The following is a 19,670-nucleotide window of genomic DNA, read 5'->3' on the forward strand; positions in this document are numbered from 1 at the left end:
TTGCTAAGAATGCAATTGACTCTTTTAATTGGAAAATAATCAGTACGTAAAACATACAAAGCATTTCAACTTTAAATAAATCCATTATTTATACAATATCTGAATACATAAAATGTACAATTGATGGTAACAAGACAGTGTATTGGTAGAAACACACCATTAGCAAAACGTTGTTCATTTCAGTAAATTACCTACAAGTGATGTAAGGGTGGGACAGGAAATTTCAGAAAGAGAAATGAAAGCATCTTAAGTATGGCAACACAACTAAACAAACCATCAAGACTCACAACAACCCCACAGACCACAGAACTGCAGCCCAGAAGTGAAAGCACCAAAACTTATCCTATAAAATATACATTGTAGCACAAGCTAAATGCACAGATTATATACCAGAGTTTTAAGAATTAAATTTGTAATCCTGCTACAGAAAATTCAGGGTAGTCAATTCTGTGTAAAATCCAAGGACAGAAGATTTTGTTATCCAAACAGGACAGTCAGACAAGGTCCAAAGTCCTGGAATAACTTTGAAGGAGAGCAAAATTAAAATAGAAAAAGTCTTTTTTTCTCCTGTTTTAAGCTAGAAACCAGTCGTCTGATACATTTGTAAAAATCAGTAAGAGATACACAACAGATGTAACACACCAAAGGTTGCAGAATGCAATAGGACATGTAGGGTCACAAGCACACTTCCACATGTCACTCAACTATAAATTTCTCTTGTAACAAAAATACAGTAAAATGGACATTTTTGAATTTTCACAAAACTTCAATGGACACTGGAGGAAAAAAAGCCAAACCTCAGATTAATAAAAAGCTGTAGTTCAGTAATAAATTCAAGAAAAAATAAATCACATTTCAGTTGATTTTAGTTAAGGCAACAGTATTTGCAGGACTGATCCCATTCCTTTATGCCCTGCTGCCTATTGCTTCGTGAATACACGGTGTTAAATCTGTGCCAGGACTGAAAATAGTGCAATCAGCTTTGTGAGCAAGCCACCTTGACATACCCTGGTAGCAATGATGTTCCCTCCAGTGAGATGCTAAGGCAGCCACAGATAAGATTTTATTCAGAAAGGTACGTCGTTGAACTCATGACTGAGTTCATGATTGAGGCATAAAATAATCAATGGGGCATTTATGGTACCTGCAGGTGCAATCTACACAAATGCACATTGTGTGCCCCAAAGTGAACTGGTTTTGGTGAATATCATCATGTGTGCAAACCAGTCGCACTATCTCAATTGTAACAATGGATTGTAAACTTAACAAGCTGAAACACAATGCTTTTTAGATAGAGATTCCAGATCACTGTGATTTTATCTGGGGGGACTTTGAAAGAACGAGGTGTTTATCAGGCACACACAAGGAAACAAACTTTACAGAGATGAGCGCACACGTGATCTGTGTACATGTACTGCAAACCCCGAAACCTTGCGCAGTATACAGCGTACATACAACAGCACAGTGCTAACCCAGCTACCAGCTCGATATACTGAAAAACTGCATGGCTGCTTGAAGAACTGCAGGAGTCTTGCACTTTGAATGCCACAACACCTCTCCAATTCTTGATCAGTAAATTGGTAAATGTTTAATACTGTCTTTCATTTTATACTGTTTCCACTGCTACGAGCAGCATCACACACAGCAGCACCCCCCCACCTCGCTCATTCACTTTGTCGAAATGAGCTCTGGCACTATTTGCCTTTTTTTAAACCAAGGAATTCCATAAAACACCACAATTATAGAAGCAAAGACAAAACTCTGCAATAACGATGTCAAACTACTTCACACTAGTAGTATTCAAAGGCTGAAACGGATGCTGCTTTTATTAGGGCAACTAGTGAATTACTGCATACTTTTGTGAACAAGCATTTTAAAAAAGGTATTACCCAATTGCTTAAAAAGTGCCTATAAATTATTACAGCATCTTGTAGCCCTTTTAGCAACAAGGCAATTGAGGGTGGTGAGGAGCAGTAAACTACATACGCTGTCATTTCTGTTATTGCTCACTACTCATCATCTGTTACTTGGTAGTCTGTAGCGATTTGTCCTAACATTTCCACATTTGCAGCCTCTGTAACTAAGTGTAATGCTTCTTCAGCCAGCCCTTCTTTTCTTCGTCTCTCCATTTCCCACTCTACAAATGTGTCAAACAGGCTTGGCCAGGCTTCATCTTCGCTGTAGTTTGTAAGATCGGGACCTATCACCTGAATAAAATTTAAGAACATATTCCACGTATCTCGAGAGATTCCCTTTATTCCGGGTGGGTTTTCAGTTAAGAAGCTCAACCACTGGTCCAATATGAAAGGTACGTTTTGTGTGAACACCAGTTTCCAAAGAGCAACAGCTATTTCCCTCCGTAACGATCGCTGACCTTCCTCAGAGTCCAGCCCAAACTGAAACGTAAATCGATACAAATCCTTGAACTTGTCCTCAACTTTGGCTTCATTCATAAGGCTTGGGAACCTGGCACGGATTCCATCAATACTGTCTGCATTTAATGCTTTGCATCCCTCGACAAATTCTTTCCTTTGGTAAAAAGGGAGGAAAATGGATTAATTAAAATGCCTTGAAACAGATGAAAAGCCTGTGTGTGAATCAAGAGTTTCTGATGCAGTTACCTTTTAATAAATTATAAGCAACATATTTTTATTTAACACTGCCATTACAATTACATTAACAGAATGGTTCTAACTTTATTGTATTATTATAAATTTCAGAATTAGTCTCCTAACCGTCAGATGCTTTAGAGACTTTTAAACAACTCTTGGATAGGCACACGGAGGATAGTAAAATGTAGGGTATGCAGGGTAGATTGATCTTAGTAGGATAATAGGTCAGCACAACATTGTGGGCCGAAGGGCCTGTATTGTGCTGTACTGTTCTACGTTCTATGTTCTATGTATTGATGAATGACCACGCAAATGAAAATGTTTCAGTGTTGTGAATAGGGCAGTATGATGGCTCAGTGGTGAGCACTGCTGCCTCACAGTGCCAGGGAACCTGGTTTGATTCCAGCCTTGGGTGACTGTCTGTGTGGAGTTTGCACATTCTCCCTGTGTCTGTGGGGGTTTCCTCCAGGTGCTCCAGTTTCCTCCCACAGTCCAAAGATGTGCAGGGTAGGTTGAATAGCCACGAGAAATGCAGGGTTACAGGATTGGGTAAAGAGGGTTGGTTTGGGTGAGGTAGTCTTCAGAGGATCAGTATGGACTCGATGGGCTGAATGGTCATACTTCCACACTGTAGGGATTCTACAAACGTTCTATGAACCTCTGGCTGGTCAATACTTGAGCTTGCTCGCATCCATTATAAAACACATGCAAGTTCAACTTGCCTAATAAACAAACAGCAAGGTTGTTGACTTGCTCGCCCACCTAGCTTGTTTTCATTCAAATATTTTGTCACGATGCTATGTAACATCATCATTGAGGCCTCCAATGAAGCGACGTTGTTCTACTCCACTTGGAATTTCTACTGCCTGGTCTGTTATAGTGAGTAGTGTCACTTCCACTTTTGATCTGTATGAGTTTGTATATGGGGTCCAATTATATATGTTTGTTGATTGCATTACGGGTTGAGAACCATGCCTCTAAGAATTCCTGTGCATGTCTACGCAAGCCCACAGGCACTCTACGACAAACACTCACAAGGACACCCCATTCCCACAACATGCAGAACCAATGTGGTTTACAAAATACCATGCAACGACTGCCATAAACATTACATCAGACAGACAGGAAGGAAACTAGCCATCAGAATACATGAACATCAGCTGCAGCAAAACGACACGACAAACTCTCCTTAATATCAGTACTCTTGGACAACGAAGGCCATCAGTTTAACTGGGACAACGTAACTATAATAACCCAAGCCAAACGCAGACACACACGGGAATTCCTAGAGGCATGGTTCTCAACCCATACAGAACAAAAAGTGGAAATGACACTACTCACCATAACGGACTAAACAGTATAAATTCCAAGTGGAGTAGAACAAAATCGCTTCATTGGAGGCTCCACAAATGAGGTCACCTAGAGAGGTGACGAAACGTCTGAAGAAGAACAAGCCAGCTCAGCGAGCAAGTCAACAACCTCACCCACAACCCGAGCTACAAATCTGTGCTAAAACTTTAAACAAACAGCAAATTTTGTCAATATCAGGTTCACATGTAGAATAGTTTACATCAAATCAAGCATCTTTTTCTCTCTCAGACCTTCTACAGCTTTCTGATTTATACCAAAGTTATCAATTTCAGATTTTTTGCACATCTTTTTCAAATCTGTGCATTGGAAAGTCAGATGGAGTCTGTGTTACTACACAGGAAACAAAAAAATGTAAGAACTCAGCAATTCACTTTTACTAATTTCTGAAATTCTTGTGTGCTGAAAACAGCAGAAACAAAATTAGTTGGTGAATTATGCAAGAACAATGTTGGATTTTCTGTGGTCTAATCCAGAACCTGATTTCACTGGACAACTGACTATTTCAATGAACTGAGCCTTTTTTCCCCTCAAGTATCTTCTGTCGCTTTCTGAACAGCTAAGACAATGCAAAGGTTTAAATGTTACTGGGTTCCATGGAGGTGAATGTCTTTAAATTCCATTCTTTCTGTATATGAAGTTCAGCAGACTCAGATGATGAGGTTAGGATAGAAAGAACTTATATAGCACCCTTCACACTAATGAAGTAACTTTTGAAATGCAGTCACTGCTGTGAGCTAAAATCATGCACAAGATCACAAAACAAGCAATTAAGTATGCAGCAAAGTATGGGTTGATTGAGGGATAAATTGCGTCTGAAGAAAGTCCTTAGATAATGTCTCTGCAGTGATTCAGACACTTCAATTAGACCATGGCTGATGTGGACTCATCTTAAGCCCATCGCTCATTGTAGTTCCATAGCTCTGAACACACTTAGTTAACAAAGCTCTTATTAATTGAAGTTTTAAAATCCACACCTAGCCGTGTCTCAGTTACTGACTTCCACACCCTTTGCAAGAAGTCGTGCTTTCTGAATTCACCCAAAACTGGCCACACTACAATTTGAAGGTTATAACCCTATGATCTAGACTCTCCCACCAAAGCAAACAGTTTCTCTACAGAATTAAAGGGAGACCTATTTACTCCTCATAGTGCTGTTTCGGTTTGAAGTAACCGGTTATTAGCGCCAGAAATCCTGCTCAGCATCGGCATCACAGGATCTGTATTAAAACCTCATTCAATACAAATGGCCCCACTTTGTCACAGTCTCTCTTTTTTCCAGACTGGAGAGTGCTCCCCACGCTACACCACTGCCTGGAGTCTGTGTCAGGGAAGCTACTCCCTCAGAGCCCAGCCACCAGCTGGAGACACTGCAGCCCAGACACACCAGATTCCCCCTCCCAACCTATCACGTGTTGATCACTGCCGAATTCAACAGATCCCCCTCATTTTCCCCAGGGGACAGACGGAACAGCAGGACTCCCGTGCAGCAGATCACGGCCCACAGCTGGTGGAAGAGCCCAGCAGGACTGCACCAGAATTTTGAGAGAAGAAACGTAGCTAGCGGGTTGGTGGTTTCCACTCATTAACTGTGTATAGCTAGCATCCTGAAGATACACATAGTCCACGTTTATAATAGCCTTTCCAAATGCTACTAGAACGCAGATGCTGTTCTGCTTTTAAAATGCTATCTGTCCCCCACTGTACCAGATTTACTGAGCATTGCAAATTTTAATAATTAAGCGAGACAGGAAATGGAGAGATGGATTTTGCGGAACACAACTGAACCCTAGTCATCCAGTTTCAATGGATTCACACAGCAAACAATCACACGGTCGGTGATTTTTCTCATGGTGTCTTGTCATGCATTTTCATTGATTTTGCTTGAAAAGCCCCAAAATGATAGTGCTGAGAAAGCAGCTCACCAAACCAAGCTGTGACAAATCACTTCCGCGCACTCTCTCTTACATATTGTTGACAGATTGATGTAACCACCTCTCAGTGAATACAGCATTTCAGCTCATACTGTCTGCACTGACACCAGCACAGCCATTTACTGCAGTAGTGCTTGCTTTAAAAACACATCCAAACATCTTACCTGGTAAACTTGCACATAGTAGCTGCTTGAAATTTCCACGCTAACAACAACACTATGAACTCAGTAGGATCCACAGAAAGGTCATTGCAAAACCACTCCATGCCCTCCTCTAAGATTGCGTCCTCATGAGCGTCTTTATACCTGCTAAACAATTCTTCAGCTCGCTTAAGCGAGAACTCCTCACGACATGAAATTGATTCTTCTTTTTTACTGTCTCCAGAGTGAGCAAGTTGGGGCTGGGTTGATTCCACTACATCAGTTTTCTTTGTTCCATTGGCAAGTATATCACCAGAAGCCTTTGCACACATTGAGCTAAATTCTTCACCAGGGCTGGCAGCTTTCTTAACATGTGATTTGCTCCCAGATTCTTTATCTCCAGTTTTACTGCCCAGAGATGAAGGGGGGTTTCTGCACTTGGTGACACACTGGCCCATGTTTCTCAACTGCAGCTCTAAAGCAGTCCCCTTCCAGTGACACTCCGTCGCTGCTCCTGCTGCTCCATACACTTCAACTTGGCATCAGGAATGCTGTTTAAGAAGAAACTGAAAAACAAAATGATCATGACATTTGACTGGGCATTTCACTGTTAATCTTTAATTACCATTTTAAGCTTGTAGTTCCATTTTGTAAGAAGAGCCTTTTAAAACACACATCATATCACAAATATAACAAGCGACAAAACATTGAAATTTAGTTTTAGAAGGAGACCCAAACTCAAGTTTCCCACTGCTGGCTTTATTCTTCAAAGCTGAATCTTGGGCCACTGGAAACTCGTTCATTTTAAATACATAAATAGCAAAGATTCTTTATTAAGACTCCATCTTCTAAGTAACAGATAACCGAAAACTTTAAGTCTGGTAAGTACTATTATATCTGTTAACTAAAGTGAAAATTTCAGTCAGTCGTAACTTGTATTTTAAACAGAAGTGCTTTGATGGCCAATAACTTGGGGGTTTTACACATTTACTGCCTTTGCAAATGTCTGTCAATTCTTGCAGCAAAAATGAACTGATCACAAATCCAATGAAAAGATTTTGAGGATGATGAGAAAGAATGTCTCAAGGTTGATTCCTCCTTCGGTGCCCAAAAGCAGACACCCAAAGGCAAGACTATAACATGGTAGACTGTTGGTATAACTACCAGGGCAACACCAACAGTACAAACCATGGGATACTCACAATAAGCAACATCAGATCACAATTTATATCTCAATATTCATTTGTACAATTACTGATGATAGCAGTGACATGTTGTCTTATTCTTCAATAAGTATGTACATTCCAAAAAATACACACATTTCCCACTAATTTTCCATGTTTCAATGCGAAGTCATTTATTTTCTCAACTAAAGCACGATGCTATATTACAGGCAAACCTGAGATGAAAACCACTACAATAATAAACCCTTCATGAGTAGACCACACTCAGAGTGGAGGGTGACAGGCAAACAGACAGATAAAATAATGGCACTAAGGTGGCTCAGTGGTTAGCACTGTTGCCTCCCAACGCCAGGGACCCGGGTTTGATTCCAGCCTTGGGCGACTGTCTGTGTGGAGTTTGCACGTTCTCCCTGTGTCTGCGTGGGTTTCCTCCAGGTGCTCTAGTTTCCTCCCACAGTCCAAAGATGTGTGGGTTTGGCCATGGTAAATTTCCCCACGGTGTCCAGGGGTGTGTAGGTTAGGTGGATTAGCCATGGAAAATGCACGGTTACAGGGACAGGGTAGAGGGGTGGGTCTGCGTGGGATGCTCTTTGGAGGATCAGCATGGACTCAATGGGCTGAATGTTCTGCTTCTATACTGTAGGGTTTCTACGATTCTATGCTAAACCAAAGAAATTGGCTGCCACAAAGGCGGCTCGAGGCCAGAGGCTAAACTGTCCAGATACCTAACATCAACCTTCATACCAGTTTAAAAAAAAGAACAAAGAACAGAGAGTGTCTTGTGGCACGGTGTTCCAACCTCTGAGCCAGGAGATCTGGATTCAAGTGCCATCTGCTCCAGAGGTATTTCATAACATCCCTGAATAGGCTGATTCGATGGGCCGAATGGCCTGCTTCCCACACTGTAGGGATTCTATGATATCTATGATGAAAAGGAACAGAACTTTTTTAAAAAAATTCTGCATTCATAATCAACGTTTTCCTGGTCAATATAGAGTGAACTTCACAATAAAAATAAATTGCTATGGTCAAGTTTGATCACAAACCTGCCTCAGGGGAATGGCAAACACTTAGAAGTCTCATCTCTAGAGGGGAGAAGAGTTCACACATGACGAGACTTTGTTAATAAAGTCTTCCTGCAAAATTAAACATCACAGCTGAAGAATCAACATGAGCAATCTTATCCTCAAGTCGAAACATTAGATCATCAGCTGCACTGTTAACCATTTGCATAGAGTCAGGTGTACCTTGTTTTATTTCTTTACCACAAACAAGCAGTAATACTGTGTTACTTCCTTTGACATAAAAGAAAAATTCTCATCCCCACGATGGAAGTGAACATATCAGGTCAGATACCACACTCAACTAAAAACATGGTTAGCTAACAACACTCCCTTCTCCCTGATCAGTCACTGGCAAACACAGCTCTCAACTCACAACACACTTAGGCCTCAACTTCCAAGGTTTGTAACCATCCAATTACCAATTCTACCAAAGTTATGCCATATCATTGATTTATGATGGTAAAGTTTGATAAGTAGAGCCTTCAAAACTCATCTACTCAACACAGAGGAATACAGAATACAGGCCCTTTGGCCCAACTCGTTCATGCTGACCGCCTTTACCACTTCCTTACCAAGTATCATTAATATCTCCCTCTTAAGATGAAATTAAAAAAGCAGTTAACATACCAAAACTGATCTGGGTTTTAGACTCCTCTCTCATTCTCACAGAGGCTGAACCTGTACAAATTTTCCTTGTAAGACAACCCCTAGACAAGGAGAACTTTTCCATTTAGGAAATATTGGGATTAGGAACCCTCTACTTGAAAAGTTGATGGAAGCCAAATCCACAAATAATTTTAAAAATGGGTTTTGGACAGATACATATGAAACAGACCAATGTTAATGGACAAAAAGGGCTGTAAAACTAGGTGCTACTATTCTTTCTTTGAGGTAATACAGAAACAATGGGCCAAATAGCCTCTTTCTGTAATGTATGTTTTTAATGATTCCACTTGCATTAAGGAAGTATCCAATAGTCCACGACCACAAAATCAGTGGAATCACAGGTGAGCATTGTAGCTCTGATTTCCAGGTAACAAGACGGTAATCTTAGCAGTTAACAAGACGGTAATCTTAGCAGTTAACAAGACGGTAATCTTAGCAGTTAACAAGACGCAGTTGAGCAACAAAGAAAACTTCCTTTTAAGGAATGGTGAAGTACCATTCTCTTGTTTCTCAGCCATCCTACCTTGCGACAGATATCAATTGCATCACAATGTAAGGAACACGTGGCATTACTCAATACACTCGAGTTACAAGCTTCTGCTGTGATTTTGTTTTTATTCACTTGTAGGATGTGGGCGTCACTGGTTGGACCGGCATTTATTGCCCGTCCCTAGTTGTTCTGGAGATTAAGGCTAGCTTTCATTAACCCAGTTCTCAAAACATTAACTCCCACTTTATCGTGCAGTCTCTTGCCTCACACTAGGTGTGCCAATTGCTTGCAGAAACTCAATTTCAGTTTTGCAACATCAGATCTCTGGAATTCTTTTTTCAAAATTTTACGACAATTTTTCAAATTACTACTGTATAGTATGCCAGACCCACAGCAATGTGGTTGACACATACCTGCCCTCTGAAATGGCCTAGCAAGCTATTCAATTGTATCAGATATAACACAGTGTGGAGAAAATTTCTCAAGAAGGGTTCCGACCCGAAATGTCAACTTTCCTGCTCCTCTGATGCTGCCTGGCCTGCTGTGTTCCTCCAGCTCCACGCTATGTTATCTCTGACTCCAGCATCGGCAGTTCTTACCATCTCCCATTCAACTGTATCAAACCACTTCAAAGACCAAAGAAAGCAATGAATGTGGATGGTCTACCTGACAGTGATACAGGCACCAGAAACAGCAATGGCAAACACTGTTCAGCTGACTCTGCAAAGTCCACCTGGGAGCTCAGACTCCCACAGTACGGAAACAGACCCCTCGACCTAACTAGCCCATGCCGATTGGGTTTCCCAAACTAAACTAGTCCCACTTGCCTGCATTTGGCCCATATCCCACTAAACCTTTCCTATTCATGTACCTGACCAAATGTCTTTTAAATATTGTTACTGTACCTGCATCCACCACTTCCTCTGGCAATTCATTGCATAGATACACCACCCTTTGTGTGAAAAGGTTGCCCCTTAGGTCCCTCTTAAATCTTTCTCCTCACCTTAAAAATATACGCCCCAGTTTTGAACTCCCCTACCCGAGGGAAAATACCTTTGCTATTTCACCTTATCTATGCCCCTCATGATTTTAGAAACCCTTAAGGTCACCCCTCAACCTCCTACACTCCAGTCAAAGAAGTCCCAGCCTCTCCACATAACTGTAAACCCTCCAGTCCTGGCAACATCCTGGTAAATCTTTTCTGAACCCTCTCCGATTTTGGAACATCTTCCTAAGCAGGGCAAACAGAACTGTACACAGTACTCCAAAAATGGCCTCACCCAAACATCCTTTGGCAGGTTTTTGACAACCTTCTCTAACCACTGTTAGTAACCCTCTCAAGTCTGACTGCAATTTAAAAGTTTAGCGCAAGCACAAATTAATGTGGGAGTTGCAGTAGGCAATTCCCTTGCTGTGTTGTAGGCATCCCAAATAGTTGCCCTGGAATCATCTTACAACAAAACCATTGGATTCAGAACAAACTCAATCCTTTCTATTCTCATGTTTTAGAAAAGAATGATTATATTTGTCTCCTCCACCGCATTTTTGCAGTTCAAGAACAATTTAGCCAGTGCCATTGTTTCACTGTTACAGTCATTAAGCTTTGTTCAATGAGATGTACCAGCGTGTGCCAAAATTAGGAGAGCAGTCCCACAGCCTACAGCTGTAAGATATGATTCCATGAGTATGATTCTGCCCTAGACACCACTATCACCATCCCTTGCTTTGACCTATCCCACTTGCAGGACAGACTCAGGAGATGGAAGCACAGTGGTATACAGTTAGGACAGAGTTGTCATATGAGCTGCCAACATTGACACCAGAACCCATGAAATCCCCACTGCCACCCCATCCATGTTGAATACCACTTGGAGAGAGAATGGAGGACAGCAAGATAAAATGCACTTTAGGTAGGGGACTGCAAAATCCACCACAAAGCACTGCTCAGCAACACTGCTACCAACTGAACTGGCTAGGAGTAGGCCATTCAGCCCTTCAAGCCTGTTCCGCCATTCAACGTGATCATGGCTGATCCTCTATCTCAATAACACTTTGCCCGCATACTGTTTGATGCCATTAAAATCTGAAGTATTATTAGCCTCTTTCTTGAATGTATTTAGTGACTGGCCCTCCACAGCTTTCTATAATAGAAAATTCCACAGGTTCACTACCTTCTGAGTGAAGAGGATTGTCCTCATCTCAACCCTAAATGGTCTACCCCATATCCTAAGACCACGTCCCCTCATTCTAAATTCCCCAACCAGGGAAAACATCTCCCTGCATCTAGTTAGTCCAGCCCTGTTAGAATCAGATCCCCTCACATGTGCCTAAACTCGAGTGAATACAGACCCAGTCAAACCAATCTCTGCACATAGGACAGTCCTACCATCCCAGTATCAGTGAACCTCTACTGCACTCCATCCAAGGCAAGTATATCCTCTCTATAGGTAAGGAGGCCAAAAACGCACAGGATATTCCAGGTGTAGTCTCACCAAGGCTCTATACAACTACAGTTAGACACGCCTGCTTCTGAATTTGAAACGGCCAATGTACCATTTTCTTTCCTAATTGCTTGCTGCACTTGTCTACTTTAATGCCAGGCCTGCCGAGTTTCTCCAGCGTTCTGTTTCTTTTTATTGATTCTACTGTTTAGCACACATGCAGTTCTCAGCTATAGCTACATCAGGTTGGCGATCTTCCTGGATTGCCCTTCTCACTGAATCAGGTTTGGTCACCAATCTCGACAGCACTAATAGGCTATAGGATTAAAGATTTGGATAAGATAGGAACTGTGAGCTGCCAAAGTTATCCTGGATGCTCAATTTCAGCTGATAGATCTGTTCAAGCTAATGGTGGCAGTGCCACAGCCACAGAGCATGACGGAGGGTGTTGTGGGTGTGAAAACGTGGTTTAGTGATGGCCACTTATACCAATGCTGTGGAATTTCAGCAAATAGGTAGATGTCAACTTAAGTTATGCACTGGTGCTGGCTCATGTACCACATCTCCAAATTAGTATTGAATAGCAGAAGCAACCTGATTTCCTTTAAAAATTGACTAAAAGAATATTCAAATGTGTTATCAAAAAGGGAACAAAATAAAAAAAAAATCAAGAGGTGAAGCTGGGAGACTTGTAAAACAGTGTCATTTAGTGACCTGCAATTACAGCATAAGAATCAAATGTTGGCCTGGACTTGTCACCAATAATTAAATGTTGACACTTATTGACCAAAAGTTTAGACCATGAGATCCCAAAACAAATAATACAAATAGCATCAGACTGCTAAGTTTGTACGAGGCTCTGGACAGACTGCATTTGAAATATTGAGAGCAGTTTTGGGCCCCATATCTAAGGAAAGGTGCGATGACCTTGGAGGGAGTCCAGAGGACATTTACAAGAATGACCCGAGGAACGAAGGGCTTGTTATATTCGGAGCATTTGAAGACTCAGTGGCGTTTAGAAGGATCTCATTAAAACTTAATACCAAGGCCTGGATACAATCGAATGGAAAAGATGTTTCCACTAGTGGGAGAGACTAGGACCCAAAGGGACAACTTCAGAGTGAAGGGATGACTCTTTAGAACTGAGATCAGGAGAAATTTCTTCAGCCAGAGGGTGGAGACTCTGTGAAACTCATTGCCACAGAAGGCTGTGGAGGCCAGTTCACAGTGTATTTAAGACAGAGTCAGTTAAGTTTGAGGAAGGGTCACTAGACCCGAAACGTTAACTCTGATTTTTTCTTCACAGATGCTACCAGACCTGCTGAGCTTTTCTAGCAACTTCTGTTCTTGCTCCTGATTTACAGCATCTGCAGTTCTTCCGGTTTTTATATGGTTAGGTTCTTGATTAGTAGGGGATCAAAGGATACAGGGAAATGGATTCGAGAAACACATCAGCCATGACTGAATGGTGGAATAGACTCTGTGGACCAAATGGCCCAATTACGCTCCCACATCTTATGCTCTAATTGAATAGGTCTTCAGGCTTCACAAGAAGAACTTCTGAATGGTTGATAAATGAGCAAATGGGAACCTGACTGTTTGACGAGTAAGTTATCGAATGTCATTTATTGAAATGCCACGTGGACAGGAGAATAAGACCTCAGCATAATATTACTGGGATGTCAAATAGTGACAGAAACTAGCTTTGAGGTTCCTCATGTAAAATTTATCCCAAAACAAATGTAGTTAGCTTCTATACAAGCACATTGTCACAGCACAATAAACACCTCAGGTCAAACAAATTGGAAAGCAAAGTATAGATACAAACAGCTGTACTTACAGAAATAAACGTGGCAGTTACAGATGGTCTCTGTAGCATATCGGTTTGTTGTACACACACAGTTACGACATCAGCACACGAAACTCTAAAATTCAAGCGGAAAAAACTTCAACATTTTAAAAAGCTTCATCTTTGTTCTAGTATTTGTAAGGCGTATTATATATTTAACAGTTTAAATTAGGGTGTGCTCAGTTTTACTGCTACAGAATTTGGACTTCTACAGAATTTTCTGCCCAAACATTTGGAAAATGTTGTCTTAATTGTACTCCTCTTAGTCCTACTGTCACTAGTTTTTCTGAACTATTAATGGCCATAACCATTGAGAACCACAACTATTGTGGACAATCATCCACGTGCCTGGCAAGTTTGTTATCAATAATTTGTGAATTTTTAGAAGAGTTCGATTAATGTACGTGCCTTGTTATTTGTAGAAAGACCACAGTTTGTACTAGTTCAATTCAGACCGAGGTTACAGATTAGGGATGATGCAATTCGATTTAAAGCTATTTAAGTTGATCTCAGAAAAGCAGTATGGCTGGCTGTTGTGTTAAGATTGGCCCAGCTCTGCCAGTTCTGGGATAGTGAGAAAGATTGGGAGTTGGGGAAAGAACAGGATCATATTGATTAATATTTCCTCTGCAGCTAGACACCAACTGTCCAGTCCAACGCGAGAAACAGCCACAGAAGGGGGGTTGGGGGGGTGGAGGTGGTAGATGGAGAGAGGCAATAGGGGATGACCAATGCTCAACGTGTCACAACCGAGCAAGGAACCTACATCTGCAATAGAGTGAAAGAGGGAAGGAGAGAAGAGAAATTGGCTGAGATAGGATGACAAGTCACAACCAATGTCTAATACAGAATAAAATTATTTCATACAGGCTTTTCCACCTGAAAAAGTGTCATTAATGTTGGTTAACGATTTATATGCTATTCATTATAAAAAATCTTGTATGCATTTTATTGAACTTTTAACTTTAGACTTTGGCAAGAACACAACTAGGTACTGTGTGCAAATTTGTTCTCCATATTTAGGGAAGGGTAGACTTGCGCTGGAAGCAGTTTAGAGGAATCAGAGATGATCTCATTCATTTTGTGAAGGGCTTGACAGGGTAGCCAGCAAGATGCTGCTTCCCTTGGCTGGAAAATTTAGAATAAGGACAGCACAGTGCCAAGGTACGGAGCTAAATCAGTTAGCACTGAGACAAGGAGAGATTTCTTCACTCAAAGGGGTATGAACTTTTGAAATTCTTTACCACAAAAAATTGTGCAAGTGGCTCCTGATCTTTCAGAAAAGGATAGGAAGAGTAGACGGGAAAATATGGAGTTGAAACCAAAGGTTAGGCATGTTCCGTTGAGTAGTGGAACAGACTCAATAGGCTGAATGGTTACCTCCTCCTCCTATTTCTCTCATTCTTAATAAAATAGGCTTTGCAATTCAGAGTTTAGGAAAGATAGATACGACATATAGGTTTTTGCTTTTGATAGTTAACCAGTAGTTACTGTCATTGGAACTGCAGTGGAAATTAAACCAGGAGCAGAACATTTTTCTAATGGACAGAATTAAGCTTATACATTAAGAAAGAATTCTAACTATGCAATGCCAGTTAAATCTTTCCAATACCTCAAAATGCTTAACAGACAATGAATTAACATTCAGGTTCAGCAACTTATTTTGCACGTGGCAAATACTCTACAAGCAGAAAAAAGATAAATGATCGGTTTGTGTATTTGTTGGTGGTATTTATCAGGGGAGCAATGTTGACCAAGCATCAACAAGATTCAGTTCTTCAAACAACATCACAACAGGCAATGTTACATTGCAACAAGATGACGGTATCTCTGACATTACGGCACTCCCATAGTACTGCACTGGTGTGTTGAAGTCCAGGGGTGGGGCTCAACTCAGAGCCTCCTGATGAACTGAAAAGAATGCTTTAGGTAAAAGAAAACTTGGAGGAGAATGCCACCAACACCTCTGAAAGATCAAGCCATTAAGGAGCCTGTACCTTTAGGTGAAATGCATTGACAGAAAAAAAAATCAGTTACTCAGACGGAAGAATCCAGATTTCTCGTTTCCCCAAATAGTTCACTGTTTGTTGTTATGATAGTAAATACCAACAAAGAGCACCCTTAAGACTTCTAACCTTGGCATTTTCATTGATTTGAACACATTTTCTGAAATATTTTTAGTCAATTATTCACTCATTCATTGACCTCATACATAACTCAAATGATTTAGCTGACCAGAAAATGTATTAACATTCATCTTCAGCTTTACATGAGATTTCTACAAATTGACAAGATGCATGGTCAAATTCAATCTGTCATTTATTCTACAGTATATGACTTTTAAAAAAACTACCCCATTCTTACAAATGACTATAGTTTGTCTATATTATTTGGGTGATTCTAATGTACTGCATTAATATTCTGCAGGCTAAACATTATTCAAATGTTAAACATGACGTCTTTCCTGTGCAGCAGCTGAAGACAAATTTAGCAACAGATTCTGATTTCTGCCACACTGCCTCCATGACTCAATTAAGAAACCATATTTGGAACTGAAACTGGCTAGCGAATTGTTACAGTGCATGTTTACCATCAGATTATCAATATTACAGCACTTCTTGAAAGGTCATACGACAAGTCCTATTAACCACAGTGTGAAAATTACACCAGGTTGGATTTGAAACAAAATCACACTCATGTTTGTTCATTGTGCAAGGGGAATACCACACAACAATGGCTAATCCAATTTGTTCTGAATTAAGATTTCACTGCTACGCATTAATAAACAGGACATTCCACTGTTATTTTTGTAATGAAAAGTCAGTGTGCAGCAGATACATTATAAAAGAAGTGTTTCAGATAATTTCACGGTTGGAACTACATACAATAAAGAAAGAGACCCGATAATCCACTCGTCCTTGCTGGTCACACAAATTTCCTCCCGTTACCTGTCATCTAATAATCAGGTCAATAATCTATTGTATCTTTCCTTTATGTGGTTATTTACCTTCCCCACAAATGTATCAAGAATTTCTCCTGTACAGGCTATTAAGACTGATTACACATTTACAGTTTAGTCACAATTCGTTGACATTTTTTGATGGAGATTTTTTTCCTCCTTGAGAATATTCTTTACAAACTGTGCATTGCTTGGACACAACTCATTTGCACGAAGTATAGGCACTAACTTATAGTCTACATTGGACCTGGGTCTTTTTAAAAAGAAGACATCTAGAAGGTTAACCAAGCAAAATTAAATTTAATAAATGTCAAATTCTGTATCAGTTCCTAATCCAGTACTTATCTTGGTAAGCGTTCAGGCTAAAACAAAAATGCATGGCTATAACTGGAACCAATATGATTTTACTTGACTAACATTCTAAGTCAGCACCATTTTCAACAGGAACAGAATGTGTTGTCCAACAGCTGTTAATACTATTTCCTTTAGAACAGACTTTGCTATCCAGTAAACTTTGGTCACGATTCCTTCTGTCATAGACATCTGCTTCATGGGAATAATCTAAAAGGCATTCCGATATTATTTGGAATTATCGTTTTGAAACCCATCTCACAGGATGATTTGACCCTGCAGAATGTTAAAGCAACCCAACCCCACCGAGGCAGAGCCATTTGACTGCATTTATACTCTTAATGTAACTGATGTAACAGTGTATGTGCACTGTTCCAGAAAAGAATATCATAATGCACCAAGACCCCTTTGACAGTCAAAACTGCTAATCTGGACAAAAACTTACAACAATCAAGACATTTTCCTTTTCAATGGAGTTGAGGACTAAATGCTGACACGTCCTTGAGAAATTATAGCTATGTTATTATTGAAGAAAGATCCAGTCCATTGAGTCTAAATTATAAAAAGTAGTTCTACATGAATCAGAAGTAGGACATAATGTAAAACAAAAAATAGCATTTTCACTGAGAAGAAATATTTAACATTTTTTAATTGAATTGAAACTAGTACAATTTTTACCCAACTATTTCAGGGATGTTACCATTGCAATACATACTTTAGATATTTTCAATCAACCTACACAGATGCTATGACAGATCTCTGAAGCACGTTGGACTTGTACCCAGATCTTCTAGCCCAGAGATAAAGCACACTACCAATGTGTCATACAAGCCCTGTTACAATACTATTGACTTGCTAAACAGGGGAAATTGCATGAAGGCCCCTTATGATTGTAATCAAAGGGCCCCTGTAATATCTTCTGCAACCAAACAATTTGTGTAAGCATTTAACAAAGAGACTGCTCAGTTGTGAGATTATAAATGCAACATTTCAACTCAATCGTGACATGCTTGTAAAGTACATATAAAAAACACAAGCCAGTAAAAAGGTGGAAATATGAGTCCAATTACATCTATGGAGGGAACAAAGCAGCCTAATGTCCTTTAGGTAAGGAAATATCTTGTCTGGCCTACATGTGACTCCAGACCCACAGCAATGCAGTCGACTCTTAACTGCCCTCGAAAATGGTCAAGCAAGAGACAGTTCAGTTAGAGTTAGGCAACAAATGCTGGCCCAGGCCATCATACCCAAGTCCCACGAATGAATGAAGAAAAACAATTACATTTCAGGTGAGGATCCGGATTCAAAACTGCAAATTAAACATCACTAACCACCCAGCACAGTCTTTGCTAAATGGTGTTAGAAACAATGCATCGTTAGACTTCTTGAAAACAATTAGGGAAGAGCAACAAATGCTGACTTTGCCAGCAACATCCCACAAAGGAATGAAGCAAAAATTAAGCTTTGTGTATGTATTTTTAAATTCAGATTTGAAACTCACAACTGGGCCACTTTCATTCCTTTTAATATTCATCTGGTGTGGATCCCCTCGCATCTCGCACTTTCGATCTAATCCAGCTGCACCATTAAAATGTACCACCATTGTTGACAAATGCTCTTTCCTTCTGATAATTGTCTGAGTATGTTTTCTTTCTAGCACTACCAATTATTTTGAGCACAAAACCCATCAAATTAGTGGTTAACTTGGGCTGAGTTGACAACGGAGTCCTAGAGTCACACAGCACAGAAACAGATCCTTTGGCCCAACTTGTCCATGCCAACCAGGTTTTCTAAACTGAACTAGTCCCATTTGCCTGCGTTTGGCCTGTATCCTTCTAAACCTTTCCTATCCATGTGCCTATCCAAATGTCTTTTAAATGTTGTAATTATAATTGCCTCTGCTACTTTCTCTTGCACCTCATTCCATATGTGCACCACTCTGCAAAAAGGTTGCCCCTCAGGTCCCTTTTAAAATCTTTCCCCCTCACCTTAAACCTATGCCCTCTAGTTTTGGGCTCCCCTAACAACTGTCACCCCTCAGCCTCCTACACTTCAGAGAGAAAAGTGCAAGCCTATCCAGCCACATCTTATAACTCAAACCTTCCAGTCTTGACAACATCCTTTAAATCATTTTTGCACCCTTTCCAGTTTAATAGCATCCTTCCTACAGCAGGGCGACCAGAAATATAACTTTACTCCAAATGTGGCCTCACCAATGTCCTGTCCAGCTGCAACAAGACATCCCAACCCCTATACTCAATGCACTGACCAATGAAGGCAGGCATACCAAACACTTCACCACCCTGCATACCTGTAATGCCACTTTTAAGGAACTACATACCTGCACCCCTAGGTCTCCCTGTTTGAACACACACCCCAAGACCCTACCATTAACTGTACAAGTCCTGCCCTGGTTCGTCTTACCAAAATGCAATACTTGCATTTATCTAAATTAAACCCCATCTGCTATTCAAAATAAAAATTAAAAGAACTGCGGATGCTGTAAATCAGGAACAAAAACAAAGTTGCTGGAAAAGCTCAGCAGGTCTGGCAGCATCTGTGGAGGAGAAAACAGAGTTAACGTTTCGGGTCCGGTGACCCTTCCTCAGAAC

General features: G+C 40.5%; 2 protein-coding genes across 2 annotated transcripts in view; both read right to left on the reverse strand.

Moving 5' to 3' along the window:
- dcun1d3 (defective in cullin neddylation 1 domain containing 3) overlaps positions 1-19,670 on the reverse strand; it is a 148,698-nt gene continuing 129,028 nt past the window's right edge. Inside the window, exons 2-4 of the mRNA XM_020519099.2 lie at positions 13,740-13,824; positions 6,079-6,620; positions 1-2,529 (exon numbers count right to left, since the gene is read on the reverse strand). Of these exons, the coding sequence (XP_020374688.2) occupies positions 2,010-2,529; positions 6,079-6,512 (954 nt within the window). The 5' untranslated portion in view covers positions 6,513-6,620; positions 13,740-13,824 and the 3' untranslated portion in view covers positions 1-2,009. The remainder of the gene's footprint in view (positions 2,530-6,078; positions 6,621-13,739; positions 13,825-19,670) is intronic.
- LOC109935637 (dynein axonemal heavy chain 3) overlaps positions 6,530-19,670 on the reverse strand; it is a 214,009-nt gene continuing 200,868 nt past the window's right edge. The window contains exon 51 of the mRNA XM_048609665.1: positions 6,530-6,605. Within this exon, the coding sequence (XP_048465622.1) occupies positions 6,530-6,605 (76 nt within the window). The remainder of the gene's footprint in view (positions 6,606-19,670) is intronic.

The sequence above is a fragment of the Rhincodon typus genome, chromosome 21 (genome assembly GCF_021869965.1).
Source record: "Rhincodon typus isolate 14 chromosome 21, sRhiTyp1.1, whole genome shotgun sequence".
Taxonomy (NCBI): Eukaryota; Metazoa; Chordata; class Chondrichthyes; order Orectolobiformes; family Rhincodontidae; genus Rhincodon; species Rhincodon typus.